General features: G+C 43.9%; 1 protein-coding gene across 1 annotated transcript in view; it reads right to left on the reverse strand.

Annotated features, from left to right (window-relative positions):
* T265_06386 (hypothetical protein) overlaps positions 1–15845 on the reverse strand; it is a gene marked incomplete at both ends in the record, with an annotated part of 31571 nt that overhangs the window by 3946 nt on the left and 11780 nt on the right. The window contains 2 exons of the mRNA XM_009171634.1: positions 1312–1506; positions 7858–8174. Coding sequence (XP_009169898.1) covers positions 1312–1506; positions 7858–8174 — 512 coding nt within the window. The remainder of the gene's footprint in view (positions 1–1311; positions 1507–7857; positions 8175–15845) is intronic.

The raw sequence follows: 15845 nt of genomic DNA on the forward strand, positions 1-15845 counted from the left end.
TCAAACCCATCCGAAGGAAGGCCGGCACATGTAACCTCTCTGACAAATCCAAGAAGCTACTACAATCGGTACGACAAAAAAGTGTAGCCACGTGTAAGCTTTCGGACCAGCTTGAAATGTGCACTCCCATATTCATCCTTCATTGACCCTTCAGCACAGGCTACAACTAGCATTAAGCATTTGGCTCAAAAATGAGCTGTAGATGATGGTCGATGAAGAGAATGTTGAACGCTTCTGCACAGGAGACTTGGATATGCTGCTGACGAACTGACGGGAACTTAGCTCGAGGGTGTTCAAACCGTACAGTTTGACCAGAACACTCACCCTCCGAGGAGCCAGTTGCGTTTTCAAAATCCACAAATTTTTGAAATGAGCTCCGTGGAGTGCGTCTGGTGCAAAAAGAAGTTGTGCATTTTTATTTTAGTTGGTACGCAACAAATGTGAGACGACAGTAGGACAATGAGGCATAAACTAACCTATTTGTTTTGAAAAAATGCGAGTATATTGAAAGGACCTATTACTGGGTGAGAGACTTCCTAGCAACTCTAGTAAAGTCTTAATTCTGCTGCTGTCGTTATCCGTTTAAAGCGGACATAAATCAGTGACAGAATTTTTCTCATAGTGAATCAGTTCAGTCCCCTGAAACGGTATCCACTACTCATCACTCAGCGGTCGTACATAATTCTATCACCGTCAGTTCCCTCGGAGACTACGAACATGCCACTCATACGGGTATCTTGTCTCTAAAGATAGTTTTTGCCTCGTTTTTTGGATGGTGGTAGTGATGCGACGGTGACACCACTGATGGGGAGGCATGTGAGTAGTATGTGTTCTTCGTAGAATTTCGCTTTGCGTCTTTTGAAAAAGGGAGATCTGTTGAGGAATTCGTGGAGTCGCTTTGTAACATTTGCTTGGATTTGACCACAGAATGGTTGGAGTTAATGAATCTTTAGGAAAGTTCAAGAAGACGCGTTTCGGGAGAAGATGGGCGTCCAGTTTTTGTAAATAAGATGCTTCCCTGTTCAATGGTCTGTAACCGGTCAGTTGGCATTTCCTAACAAATAACTCCGCAGCGGAGGCCTTCTTCCTTTCACTGATAGTCTTTGATTCAGATTCGTCTGCACCAACCCACTACTGATCCATAAACCTGTGAGTAGTATTTCTGGTGACAATATAGTGCGATATTTCAAATATCGCACCAAATGGGACATGGGACGGCCTTTGTGTAGCACATTTAGTTGAAGAATAGCGTGAACGAGAGGTTCTATTACATTATTATATTATAAGTATATTTGCCGAAAAATCACTCACTTCTTTACAGTCTTCCACGACACTCTGTTCCTCCACTCGCAGATCGGTCAACACGACTTCATAGAACCAGGGCTCCCGAACGGGAGTGTACAAAATGGTGTTGACTGTTTGGGTCATCCCAGTCAAGTTCATGCCACCAATCAGTAACAGCCCGTTCATTTCTACGGGAGAACTTCCAATGACGGAGAACGACTGCTGTCAAGGCCAAATGGAGTATGGTAGCAGTTGCAGCATGAATTATGGTGAATCGATTTTATGAAGACACGAAAGAGCCAATGCTAAGATACGAAAAACGTTGGTGAAGCTGGATGGGCTCTCGGACAGAACCCCAAATATTGGTTTATCAATTTGTGCCGATGAGGATAGTGTTATCCGGAATGTGGAATGACAGAAAGAAAAAAAGAACGTGGAAAACTCAGTCAAGGTATGGTGTGAAGAAATGAAACATAATTAGAGTCGACTACGCTTATCAGGTGAGTGAAGCAAATGCGTTGGCCGTCGTCTACTTCAAGACTGAACATGGTTCACCATCTAGGGCACGACAAGGGAGTCGGCCATCTAGCGCAGTTTAGATGACCAACTGAACGTTTCTGGTCCGGTCAGATCATAACATCAAGTGAATGAGCGCTCTGGCTGATACTGAAGATCAGCCGTCGCACTGTTGATCCACGATGCATATGCAGTCCCTCGCTGAAGCTGACGGTTAACCAACAGCTAAGCTGTCGTCTTTTCGCAACAGGTTCACTGCAGGTTCGCAGAATCAACCCCTTACCGACAGAATAGTGCGGCGTCAGACAAGTAGCTACTCTAGCTGAACGCACCTAGAGCTAGCTTTAAGGACCCAAGGATACATTTCGTTAGTATTGAACTACCCAAATTAGAGAACTCAGCAGTAAGTGATACGACCTCATAGGTTGACAAACCCGATACTTTGAGTAGCACGCTACACTTTGAAGATTTGGAAAGTGATCTTGGAAACGCGACATCTTGTGCGTGCTTTAGACCAGCATTGTCTCCAACTTGAAGTAAAGTCCATCACAAGACGAAACAGATATAACGAGATCAACAATAACAATGGCTTCAACTACAAATTCAGACGGTGAAGGTTGGTCCCGAGTGGCCTCAAGGAGCACACTTTTCGTGATGAGTCCGGAATAAAATCCATCGTGTACCCTGAGGCACTCATAGGTGTTCGAATAAAAGTCATCCCGAACGACCCAGCACCATATGCGCAGTCAAATGCGGGCTGTAAGTCTGATAAAACGACAATTGTTTATTCTTCGTATGTGTGCTAATGTTCCACGGTCATTGGCGAGTGAAGGTACAGTCAGCGTTTGCACGAGGGCTGTCAGGAAACCTGAGTTCATCCCTCACTGGTGCTGGTGTGCCAATGCACGATACTCATTAAAGCCGCAGTAATGATGTTCACAAAGCTGCTCCAAGAATTCACTCCTCTTATCCTCTATGAGAACCGAAACGATAGTCAAGACTTTCGTGACCTTCTCAACACTGTGCATGAGTTGTTTTCAGCAGTGAACGAGCCTGCGTTCCGTATCCCCAAACAGCTCAGGAGAAGGTCTGGATTAGGATCCTCATCCCCTTTAAGAGCAGGAGACCGTACGAACTCCGTCTTCATTTGGAGCCCAGTAATTTAAGTCACTCACTCATAGTTGAATGTTGAGGACCAACCAAGCTGTCCTCTGGAATCTCATACTCGTTTACGGATTAAATTATGTCAGCAAGCGCTTCGTTTACTGGCAGTATTTTCTGTCAGCTGCCACGGACAAGTTAGAATGCCGATTGCCTGTTCCGATACATCTGTCTTTTTCAGTTATTCAGCTATTTCTATCCACCAATTCCGTCGGTAATTATTGAAGTTGTGAGTCGATCGCTCCCTCTGGGTCCTTTGTGCTTACCAGATGGTAAGGATTACTGTACTCTACAGCGTCTACACAGCTAACTTGTGTTGCATCCCAGGTTCATGTTTGAATGCGTTCCTTCGTGGGCTAACTGCCATTCTGTCCTAATTTTTACCATTCTACGTCTGTTCCGACGGTCTTGTTCACATTTGATGGGAGTTGGTAGAATTATGCCTTCCGGACACCTAGCTTAAAGTCAATGGACCGTTTTCTAGTCGGATGAGAAGAGGAAAGATCGTGGAACGAACGGACCAGGGTAAGGTCTTAGTCCGCAAGCTTACAATTCACCTATAGTCTTGGACGGCGGTAGATGATAGCTGTGTGATCGACTTTAGTACTCGATCGGTTGCATTTCAGAAGACGTCGGCACACATGTCTATGTGGGAAATTAGTACTTGCGATCACTGCTGCCGGTCCTGAAACCATATACACCAAGTAAGCTGGTTTTATCAATTCTCCAAGCCCTTTTGTTCGAATCGGCACCCAGCAATATCTGTTTGATCCATGAACCTCAGGAATTTGAAAAGACCTCGATTGAAGTTTTCCTAATCATCCCATAGCTAGAGTCGATTGGGGCATATACAGGCATAACCAAAACGTTGCGCATCTATGGTTGCTAAGTGTAAGTTTTGATGGACACGATTACTCTGACGGCGCTTGGTTTGTCGTCCACAAGATCCTGTTCAGATAACATTTCAAGTCTAGTATAATTGTTAAACCACGGGGACTACGGGAAACTGTGCTAACTGGTCACCAGTGATCAACGAAGAGCAGATAATGAGAAAGTGGTGTGGGTCCACGTTTCGTTGAGATGCATTACGATAGTGGAATCTTGTATGCACGCATTACCATTCCGCAAGAGCTATGTACAATACGAAAAGTGTTTTGATCGTGAGCTTGACACAGAATGCAAAGATCAAATGATGCTAGGCGGAGAGAATTCATTAAGGTTAGAAACGTAAATCTAAGCTGTGTTTTACTGTGTAGAATGTCAAGAACTCCCCACTAACTGATTTAGAAAAAGGGAGGATCGAATTCGCAAGAGGAGAAATGAAAGCTGGAACTCAGATAACATGTCCCTTTGCCGGGTGGATGTGTCATTTGTGAGTTGCCTAGGTCATAGAAAAGATTCTTCAAGCCCTGGATGGAAGAGTCTTTCCATGAGGTTGTATGAACGTGGAGCGCTTTGTTCCGAGTTTTGCTTTTCATTCAAAAACCTACATCATAAAGTTCGTAGTATATAGGTTCTCTTAAGTGATTCTCTCTTCGGTCATTGATCCAAGAGTCTGACCCGTCTATTAGTGAAAGTCTTGAAACCGCTCGCGAAGCGTGTTTTCCACCATTCAGGTGAGTTTATCTCCCAGTTTCCAAGCCACAAATGATAATTCCCTTACTTGGATGAGAGTGCTTATATCTGTTGCCTTCAACTTTTAGTTTTAGTAGGTAGTGGGAGCGATAGTGATCCAGCTCAATTGTGTGGCAAATAAGACATGGTTTCTGATTCTGTTGTGAATAACAGGTGCCTACTGAGTATTAAAATCATCAAATCATTCAGCGACAACACCCTTTCACTGCCTAGCTGCCACATCACCAGAAGGAAGCACGAGGGCTTGGATACCGCCAAGTTGCCCAAGCCTAGGCAGGAAAAGTCGAGAGGCAGAGGTCGGGTTCGAACCACGGACCTTCTGGTCAGTAAATTCGCGCTCTAACCACTTCAGCCATCTCGCCCCCTACCGAGTACCACCGGATTCTTCTTTTCATGTGGATTAACAGGGTTTACTAATGGCCGTGAAGGACACACCTGTCAGACGTTGGAGGATTGACATTTTCAGGCCTACCTTTGACCAACCGGCCCTCACGGAGGAAAAAGCAGCGCTGCTGGTAACCTGAGGGAAACGGACACTAAGACTTTACTCTAGACTGCCAGGCAATGGGATCACCCGTAATAAAGTGACTCGCTACTCTTGGAAATAGGGATTTTTACTGAACTTTGTGGCTTGACTAAGCGTTAAAAGACCGAATTCCAAGACCACTGTGGTAGCAAAGTTCGACCATCATGACAAGGTGGTGGCACTAGGTTGTGCGTCTTTCACAAGTCAATTTGGCTTTCTAACCCACAGTATTCTGACAGACACTGTCATCCAGCTAGATCATCTGATTACCGTATGACCACTATATGACTCAGTTCTGGTAGCTGGAACGGTTTCATCTGGCCATTCCAACAGCCTAACCGTCGAATATTGCTAGGGCCTAAAGGATCGCACCGATTGATCATGTGCATCAGAAATAACCTAATATAGGGGAGTTATGGATTAGTCAGCTAAACGTCATCCCATCCAACTGGTCGAATTCTTCAGAAATTTGGCAGTTATTCTCTAGGCTTCAGATTGTTTTGCTGTTTTATTGGGGGCTGGTGTTGCTTGTGCGGACGTCCCACTCACAATTCTGTACAAAGTAAAACAAAGACAAACGCTGAAAACTTGTTCAGTGCCTCGTAACAAATGGATGTTCATGTAACGGACTTAATTCTCCCCTTGACCGCTTGACGTATAAATGGACCATTGTGTTTGGAATCCAAAAGAACAATCGGCACCCCCAGCTAACGCAGATTACTTCCAGAGTGCCTTAATCCTGAGTGAATACTACAGCGAGATGGTTCAAGTGGTTAGAGCGCAAATTTACTGACCAGAAGGTCCGTGGTTCGAACCCGACCTCTGCCTCTCGACTTTTTCTGCCTAGGCTTGGGCAACTTGGCGGTATCCAAGCCCTCGTGCTTCCTTCGGGTGGCACGCCAACTAGGGGAGGGGTTCTGCAGCTGAACGATACTACAGCCAAAAAGCAAACCAAAAGTGCTTCCACTTCAACTACTGCAGATTCATTTTCAAATGTCGGATGAAAAAGTACCGGTTGAGAAACCCTCAGAAAAATATCCAGCAGTGTTCGGAGTATGATTTTAGTAGCTTACTCAAATGTTGAGGACTGTTTTCGGCTATGTATTGATTTCACTGAAGAATCGAATGTGACCGATTTTAATGTTGCAATGCTGCGTCCAATATTGCGTTGCAGACTGCTTGTCACGTGATCATGTGTAGCACATCGATAGTTGGTTTGAGCTGCAACAGACCAGGTTTCCAAGACTACTCAACCATGAGTTTCATGCTAACTTTCACTCGAAAGTGTGCAAAACCTGACACGGCCTGAATAATGGTAACCAATCAGACGCATGTGGTGCTCGAATGCGTCTACAGTGGATCATCCTAACACGTCTGAGACAATACTCAGCAGGTGATAACATAGCTATTAAGAAATATTGTAGCGATCCAACTTTTATACGACTGAAACGTCTGATTTCGAAACAGGGGTTATGGTGTATTAGGCTAAAATCATCTGACCTGAGGCCAAACGTCTGAAGATTATGCCTCGTCTGATGCAGAATACTTGTTCCAGCAACTTTACAGATACCAAAATTTCGTTACTTGAGTCGAAAGAAATTCCGATGAAATGGTGGCCACATTAACCATTCTTCATAAGTTTGCTTTGTCTCATAAGAGTTCAAAAGTGAACTAACTCAAACCGTCCAGCAGACAAAGTTTAACAACCATCGCATTTTTTCTCACAGACATTGAAAATTCATCCTCAGCTAATTATGGTTTTTATGAAATATTTTTAAGAAATGAAGCATATCTTAACAGGAGACTTTCTAATCACCGTAACATGACGGCAACAGGAGATTCATTCTTTAACTGGTTATTACCCTGCCCTTGAGAGATGAGAGAGTTTGTCCCAAAAGGCAGCCGACAAACTTTTCTTGGGGTCCCTTGGAGAACTAATGTAAAATATACAGTCAGTTCAGAGTTGACTGTTCTAACGTCCGTCCAGAGGGCAACGGTCTCCTGTAGAAATATATCGGCTCTGGAGGTTGTCATAACTAGGCTACATGAACAAACGGTTGCCATCAAATCTCAAAGACACCCGTTCTGTGAACATCACAAGAGTAATTCTGCGTAGCTGATCAGAATAGAATGAATGACCAAAGTATGTACGCAGTTTGAATGTACACTTCATTTAGCCCTAGTGACTATTCAACGAGTTTCGGACTAAGCTCAGCCCAGATATTGCTAAAAAAGATTGAGTACCACATGGTGCATACTACGAAAGGTTTCAAATTCAAAACAGAGAGTATTTGAACAGGACATTTCGGTCGCCGTGGGCAGCCTTTTTCACTCAGTCGATTGTGCAAATCCTTAAAAAATGTTGGCCACGTTAACCGAAACGTCGAATTATACCACCTCGTTCTACTACACCGTATTTTAACTTTAAAAGTTTACATATACCCATCTCTCCTTTAAATACCTTGACTTCGAAAGAGCACTTTCGTTTATAATCCCACATAGATTCATATGCAGATTTGTTAGTACAACTCATTGACGAAGATTTCCCGCTCTGTAATCTGGAATCCGATAAAGATTCTCATTCGATCATTCATTGCCTGCTTCTGGGGTAACAGTCTGGTTGATCTAAGCTACAATAACCAGGAATTTAGTATGATGTTTTAATCGATCGATGATAACTACTTAATCAGACACGTGTGAACATTTTCTTGTACACTTGACGAACTGGAGCCTACCTGAGTCAAGCCACACAAGAGAAGACTGAACATGTTCGGTAAATTCCAAGCACTAGTCAGAGTTTCGAACGGGTGCAGCTGCTCCGGTGTTTGTTCAAACAGTTTCCACAACACGCGAATCCACGGGGAGTGTGATAAAACTTGTTCCACTTGGTTTTGTCTGGATGGAATATTGTCCATCATTAGTTTCGGGTATCCCAGTCCAATTATGCCTTCCCAGGTTGAGCCGTAGTGGGACAGGAAGAAATTCTGGGCATCCTCAATCAGCGAAAAGTGAATTGGAACGGGTGGAAGCCGCGTAATCGATTGATTATGTGCTGTTTACATTTGAGGTAGGTAGAAATTGGCAAGTTACATCATTTTATACCCATTTGAGAGACATGTCGGCACATAACGGAGTGCGTAGTGTTCAGAATCAGACTCAATATTCTGCAAAAACCCTGAAATTTCCAGCACAAGTCAGTCAAACTAAGTACATTCTACCAGTGACATGGGAATGCTGCCGAACGACTAACAGAGGAACTCAGAACAGATCGAATGAAGGAGATATACCAATCGCGTGATCAGTAATGAATACAAAATAGCGACGCTGTTGGCCTTATTCCCCTCTAAAGTTATGTTACGTCATCCTGGAGGTTTTCCCAAGATGTTCTGACAGAAGGCTCAAGGTCACTTGACGAGAATCCTCGTTCGTCTCGTTAGGCATCTGAAAATGACCTGACGTCCATTTATGATGTTTAATGGGATGACCTAACTCTGACATGAATTTCTAAAAAATGTACGGCTCTCAGTACATTTCAAATCAAATTGAGATCATCCACGGACTTCCATAAAGCGACCGAAAATACCTGAGAACCATACCGAGAAATCAATCACAAAGCATCGCCATGTTCTGGCGTGAAACTGTCGTGTTCAACACTTTTACGGCTGGCTCTAGTAATTCCTGTAGCGAGTAAAGATCACAGTAGGATAAGCCAGTGTCACACATAGTTGTGACCTTACCTTACTTAGAAGAAGTACAGAACACCGTCTGATTCACCTCACCTGGGTGATACTCAAGGACTAGAGGAATGGATATGTGATGAACATGACTGATGCTCTATTCATTATTCTCTTGTTTTAATATTCCATATGCTGTACATGGTTGTTACGCCCCCTGAATTCTGGATTTCTAGTTTGTCGGCTTGTACCGATATATGTACGAAACTTAATTCCCACAGGATAATAAAGCATGCTCAGTTGAAAAATATCGACAAAATGCAATATAAGTTAAGGGAAACATTTTTTCACCAAAGTAGAGTTGAGGCTAACATTTTCGGTGGGCTAAGCATTCCCATCGGTCTTGGTTGAGGAAAAAGTGAACGAGTCACCACCCTCATCATCATTTTTGAAAATTAGGTGCTTGTCATACAATGGTTATAACTGCTAGGTTCGTTCACCCATGATCTGAAGAGGTGGGTAGGCAGATGCGCATTGGAGACGGTAGCTGATATAATTGGTGCGTAGGTACGGGTTTTTCAGGAAACCTTGCATTGTCAGGGAAGTTATTAACTGAAAGCAATGGATTGGATAAAAGATCGTCATTGGGGTCGCAACCGCGTCATTTCCGACAATGTCTCTACCCACTGATGTGACCCGTGTCGGGGTCCCCATGCACGAAGACGGCACCGACCAGCGCTGCTAGATTTGCTGGTAATAGCTTTAATGCTTCGTTGTAAAGTCACTCTTCGACCTCAACTAGCTCGTTTCCACACTTCAGGTGTTTGTGCGCAAACAGCCCTTCGGGGAAGTCGGTCGACTGGCAAACTCGGCTTACTAGCTTATTTTATGGGGCACCAGTCTGACTGCGAGATGAGCCACACGTTAGCCAGTTTACCAAGTTTGTTCAACAAATGAAGCCCCGCTGTTAATTGAGTTAGGGTTGTGAGGATCTATTGTACATTTTTGGAATTCTCGTGCAGGTGGATGGCAGGACTGTTCCGATATCTGAGTATCTGAAAAAACCAAACAGTGTTGTCAATTGTTTGGTCAGACATAATAAAATGACATCGGATTCTTCCAAGCTAGCATCGGGCCCACTATGACAGAGCAGGTTATCACTGCAGCAAACTGAAACTTCCGGGTTTGGTGAGGTGATGGTGGAACGCATGAATGGCCCAATAACACTGTGGCGCGGTTTATTCCCTAAAAACATCACTAACTCTTTTCATTTCAGAGGGGTTTGTTAAACAATCGGTGGATTTATTGCTGGTCAACCTGTCGCTTTCGACAGAAAAGCTTCGTCAGGCTAAATGAGTAAGCAATTAGGTTGATTGGGTTTTAAGGCAGTCAGGGAACCAATCCGTGGGAGTCCTTATGACTAGTGACTTGATCAGTGCTGGATGTTCAGTCTGATGTGCCTATTTGTTGACTAGTGGGAATGACTAAGATTTACGATAGATTGGTTAGGGGGGGTTCACCTTTATGATGAACCCGGATTTTTTCGGCCTCGCTTCTTCAGTCTAGGACACCTTAATGGAAAAAATTCACAGATTCCGTCCATCTGTGTTCGTCCAAGGGTGCTGGGATAATTGGTTTGGGGATGGGGGTGGGTTTGTTTATTGGATCTAACTTTACTTGGATTTTGTACTTTTAGACCCGGGCCATTCCGCTGATAACTGCACACCCCCTCGTGTCATCTCGGCTGATCTAAGACCGCTCTCCACACGTTTGCAAGTTCTATTCACACTTGAATGCTTAGCGATTTCCGCCGCCTCGGTCACCAGTGGCTGTGGTGTGGATATTAAACCCCATCTCATGTTGTCCACATTTTCTAGATCTATCCTATGCCCAGTGTCTAGAGCGTGCCCTACCATTGATGAATCTTTGACTAACGCCTGGTATTCCTCTGCGTTTCTCGGTGGTCCGTTAATGGAACGCTTATGCTCACCGATTCTGGTGTGCAATTCCCTATATAAACCTATATAAACCTAAGGCATCTTCCAATTGATTGAAAACTCCTGTTTTATAGATACTCTGAGAATGCTGGTTGCTTATTTGACAAAAATCACGTGATTGTCCAACCAACGAGCCATAACGTGACCAGCACTCAGACAATTCAAATATGTCAGCACGTTGTGTGAGCGTAGTTCCCATAGACATCTCTTATCATTCTGATGATGAACAGAAGTTTCGGGGCATCAGTTTAGCTTGTCTCGGCAGTATCCGTTTTCGTGGTATCAGCCTCAGTGAATGAGCTACCGTTAATTACTACTTCTGAGGGCTTGGTTATTAGCGATCTGTACGATTGTAGGCAGCCGTCCATTATTTACCGACTCGACGGTGCGCAATAACCGCATGCAGCAAGGCAAACTGGCTGCGATGTTAGGTAGACTAGCACCTGTTTTGCGTTCCCAGGTCACATAAACTTTCGGAAAGACATCTGATGGCCGGAAAGGGCGAGCGAACCGAGAATGTAGTCAATATCTGACCAAAGGGCGAGTGCAGTGGAGACTTGAGCCGCTTCCCTCCTGCTTTCGACCAACCATTGCTTGGATCCAATTGGAATAACTGGAACGTTGTGCAACAAAATTATGGGCACACCTATTCCTTTAATCGCAGCTCTACTTTCAACAAATGGGGCTGAAGAACTTCCAGCACTAAGTGGTCAGACCCTATTTGAAACCTAAACCCAGGAGTTGCTTTGATTAACTGGTATACCAAAGCCCAAAAAATAGGTACGAAGGAGCCACCTGAGATTGTTGCCAATTTGAGCAAGCCGTTGCCCTAAAACCTTCTAAAATCCCGCTGTGCGGAATGTTTTTTGACCGAACATTCTGCTTCTCGTTCAGGCTAGCCATGGACCAAATTCTCTTTACTAGACGTTGGCTACATTTCACATCAACTGTAATAGTCTAATCTCTATGGTATCTATCGGGTGTAGGCAGATAGCGCAAGTTGGCCAGCCCACCAACTTCAGGGGACGAAGCAGTGGCAAACATTTGATAAACTGTTTGGTGCAAACTAAGGTAAACTGTTGCTTTGCTAGCCCAAACACTTGAGGATGGATGATCATACGTGGCATTCAGTGTATGAATATATGCATCAGTCTGATTAGCGGATTTATTCATTTTGTACCATGAGAGGGTGGGAGAATCAAACCTCTGAGGGAATTGTTTGCTGTCTGCAAGGACAACGTAAAAGTTCGTGCAACGCACAAAATGGCAGAATCAGTGGGCCACAAAAAGACGAAAAATTTAGAGGCCTAAGGTGTCTCCACTTTCTGTGTCCTCCAACATGAATTGAAACACTGCATTCTGAGTCTGCTTCCCAGCTGTACCATCGTTATCACTTTCAAGGGCTTCGACATAACTGGCCACGGAAGTGACCACCTTACAGAAGAAATCAAATTAAATCCGGTTAGAATGTTTCGCCGTTGGATCCTGTCTACCAAGTTATGGTTAAAACAGTGGTGGTGGCGGCATTTTGTCCTGGGCTGCATTCCTTCGTGATTCTTGTACCGCTTTGTTAATATTCCCTTTTTACTAGTTTTCAAAGGCTCGTGAGATGGTTACAGAGGTAAAATGAATGACTGTCAACTGACAAGGCTTTGCCTACCCAATCTTTGCTTGAGCGAATAGAAAATGCACTTGATGAGCCCGAATTGCAAGGGCGAAACCGGTCGTGGGCTGTCGAAGAGTCTTCAGCAACCTTGTGAGTAGTTTCCTCCATGAAAATATACTGCGATATCTTGAATATCGTGCCAACTGAATCATGAGGCGGCCTGTGTGCAGCACATTCAGTTGTAGAATATCGTAAACGAGAGATTCAGTCGAAACTTTCGTGAAAACCAAACTGACTTGCAAATGAGTGTGATTCTCGAAAACAGTCCAGTTCGGGTTCAGGTAGAATATAAGTTTGACGGAAACCCGGGGATTGCGCCTAGCTGGTGAGCCCCAAGGAGGACGAAACCGGTCGTGGGCTGTCGAAGAGTTTTCAGCAGCCTTTTGAGTAGTTTCGTTTATGAGAGCTGCACCGTACTTTTCACGAAGCTTTCCATCTTCTAGGGGACTAGGCTTTTTGGATTAGTGAACTAAACGAGCCTTCCTCAATGCTAAGTCAGAAAGTTTATATGGATTACTTGTTGCCGAAACTGTCACTGCAGAAACGGCAACAGAGACTGATCTTTGAACAGCGCCGAAATACCCGCTGAAATAAACACAAGGAAACTTCAAGGATTCATTCAACTGATGTACTCGAAAAATTGGGTGACCACGTAAAAAGTTTTTTCGCTCATAACCGATGTCATCTATGGTGACTAACTTTTATGGGAAGAGCGAGACTTTACAAAAAATGAAACTGAACCGTTTTTTGCTGCCGTTGAACATCTCTTGTGCCGTAAACTTCACTTACTAATCTATGGCTGAAGGGGAAGGATAGGATAGTTATGCAATAAGAAATACCACTACACTATACAGGGACGTAATTTCACAGAAGAATGACATCCTCTCGGCACCTGGCAACCACATCACCTGAATAAAGCACTACGACCGAGACACTACCATGTTTTCCAAGCGCAATCTTAGGCACTCAAGATCCAGGGTTCGTGTGCTTGAATCACAGACCATCCAGTCATCCGAGCTATCTCATGCCATCTTCGTCAACATGCGCCAGATTTAATCATCAGGACTTTTTTGCACTATCTACTCGACAGTATCAGAAAAGATCACAAAATTAACCCGGAACCAAAACGATTGCTTATGAAGGAATAGTCTCATAGAAGCCCAGTTGTTGTTTGAAACTAGCAATAACATGCAGACAGAAGATCGGTATGCATGTCGGAGAGCGGCTTCAACAATGAAACTGTATACATTTTGCACTTTTCACCCACAGAAACTACATTAATTTATCATGTCAGTAGTAGACCAAAACGTGGTTAAGAGCAAATCAAGCGCTTTTAGCTTGATGCGTAGCAGTCAACGAAAGCAAAATTCATTTTACGCCAACGACATGCTTTCCTTGAATAGTTGCCTTTCAGCTTGGAGCTGGACCATTCCAGGCAAAATAATTACTGCCAGCTTAACACCCGTCTGTTAATAGGAAGGAAACCACACTTGCCAGTAATATCTCCATTGATCCCATGTATGCAAAGGAGAAAAGGGTCATTGAGCAGCTGCTAAATGTGTAGAGCACCAATTGAAAGTGTACTTGTGCAAACCACTTTATGTTTCCAACATGGAGTGGCAGTTTTTATTCATCATGCAGTGGATCGTAGATAACAGGCAATCGGTAACCACTCGGTGTGGGAATGGCCAAGAGAAACACTCTGCTATAGATAACTAGAAATCACATAAAAGGCAGTGTCAGGGGGACTGGGTAGGTGAATGTTAACCCATATCCAAAAAACTGGAAAATGATGGAGGGCGACCTTGTCCTGAAGTTGTGCAGTTCCGGGAACAAACAAAGAGAATAATCATATTTGTTATCGGTGGAGGCTGAGAGATTGTTGATCACAGTCCAACAGATGAAGCATTATGCCACACGGCGAACGATGGCACACATCAGGAGCACCCTCTATTGCACACCCGTGTACAACAAAAATGTGAAATCTTACCTATTTCATTTCCCACACTCATGTTTTCTACATCAAACTGACCGGAACCAAGAGAACGTTCAGCGAATGGGAAAAAACAACTAAGAACCGAGAGATGTTGCGTTGACAACTAAGAATCGAAATTTGTGTTCACGTGGCAGATTTTTACAATCGAAATCGCGAGAGGGTTTCGACCTTATACGGCCAGATCGATGAGATGCGTCCAGCTAAATTCAAAGCTCATTGCTTGAAGCCTAACAGCCTGTCTGTCTGTGAATCCAGGTAGAAAACATTTGGCCACTGGCTAGTAGCCATGTAGTAATGCTCTGTTTTTACGTCTGAAAAGAAGAACTAACCAAAACATTTGCTCTCAAAAGTAGTGTACCTATTAGTAACTGAAGCCACCTGGATAGCATGTAGTCTCTAGTGAGTTCTTCCTTTTCAGCCATGAGATTCCGAAAGGAGCTGGAAACTAAAACAAACGCAGTAGGCGGATAGATGCTTTGAGGAACATGGACTCAAGGCCACCAATAGGCTTACTGTATTTACTGCTTGGTTGAGCCGTATGAAGAATACCGATTAACGTAAATAGGAATTTCAGGTAGGTTCCAAATTATGGTCCCATAATACTTTTGTGGCACACTTTGTTCCCCAAACGTAACCACTAGAGCAGTTCATTGAAACTGTGAGTAATTCTCGCTATCATGTTTGGGGGGAGAACCGTGTCGTCTGTACTTTTCTGAACTTTATATTCATCTTCTAGTTCTGCTACGAGAGCAAAATCGTCGAATGCCTCTGCGGAGAATGACAATAAGGTTTCATGGTTTTGATAGACCACGCTATATCAGCACGCAAGCATCCACCAATGGAATGTCAGTATATCATCCCACCAGCTTGGTCGGCACAATAGGTGATATCGGAGTTTGCACGGTCCAGAGTGAATATTAAAAAAAACAAGAACCATCACTTATGCTTACAGGAATGTGGGCTGCCTTAGTTCGTCATTCTATTGTCTACAGAGAGGATTGGGAGGGCACAGTTTTTCTCTGGTCAAAATCTGGTTAGACATAAAACGTGACCATGTAGAGGACACACGTGTCAAAGTAGGTAATACTTAGTTGCTGCAGTTCACGAAGAACAGTGTGGAAGCTACGAAATGTGGGGGTGAAACGACAAGCACCTAGTTTAAGCCTCAAGGTTCATAGCTTATTTTGCTGGTCCGAAAATTACGGGGTTGCGCACATCCGAACTCAGCTGATATCACTGTTTAGGAGACAAGTGATCAGAGCCTTCTGATCTGAGACTAACGGTAGCTGCGTTTCACTTTACACCGCTAGATTTGGTGTCCTGATATGAAAAGGTCTTATTCTAACCTACATTCGGAGGGAGGAGGTCAGGGTTTTCGGCACTGGAGCAA

Source organism: Opisthorchis viverrini (assembly GCF_000715545.1).
Source record: "Opisthorchis viverrini unplaced genomic scaffold opera_v5_130, whole genome shotgun sequence".
Lineage (NCBI taxonomy): Eukaryota > Metazoa > Platyhelminthes > Trematoda > Opisthorchiida > Opisthorchiidae > Opisthorchis > Opisthorchis viverrini.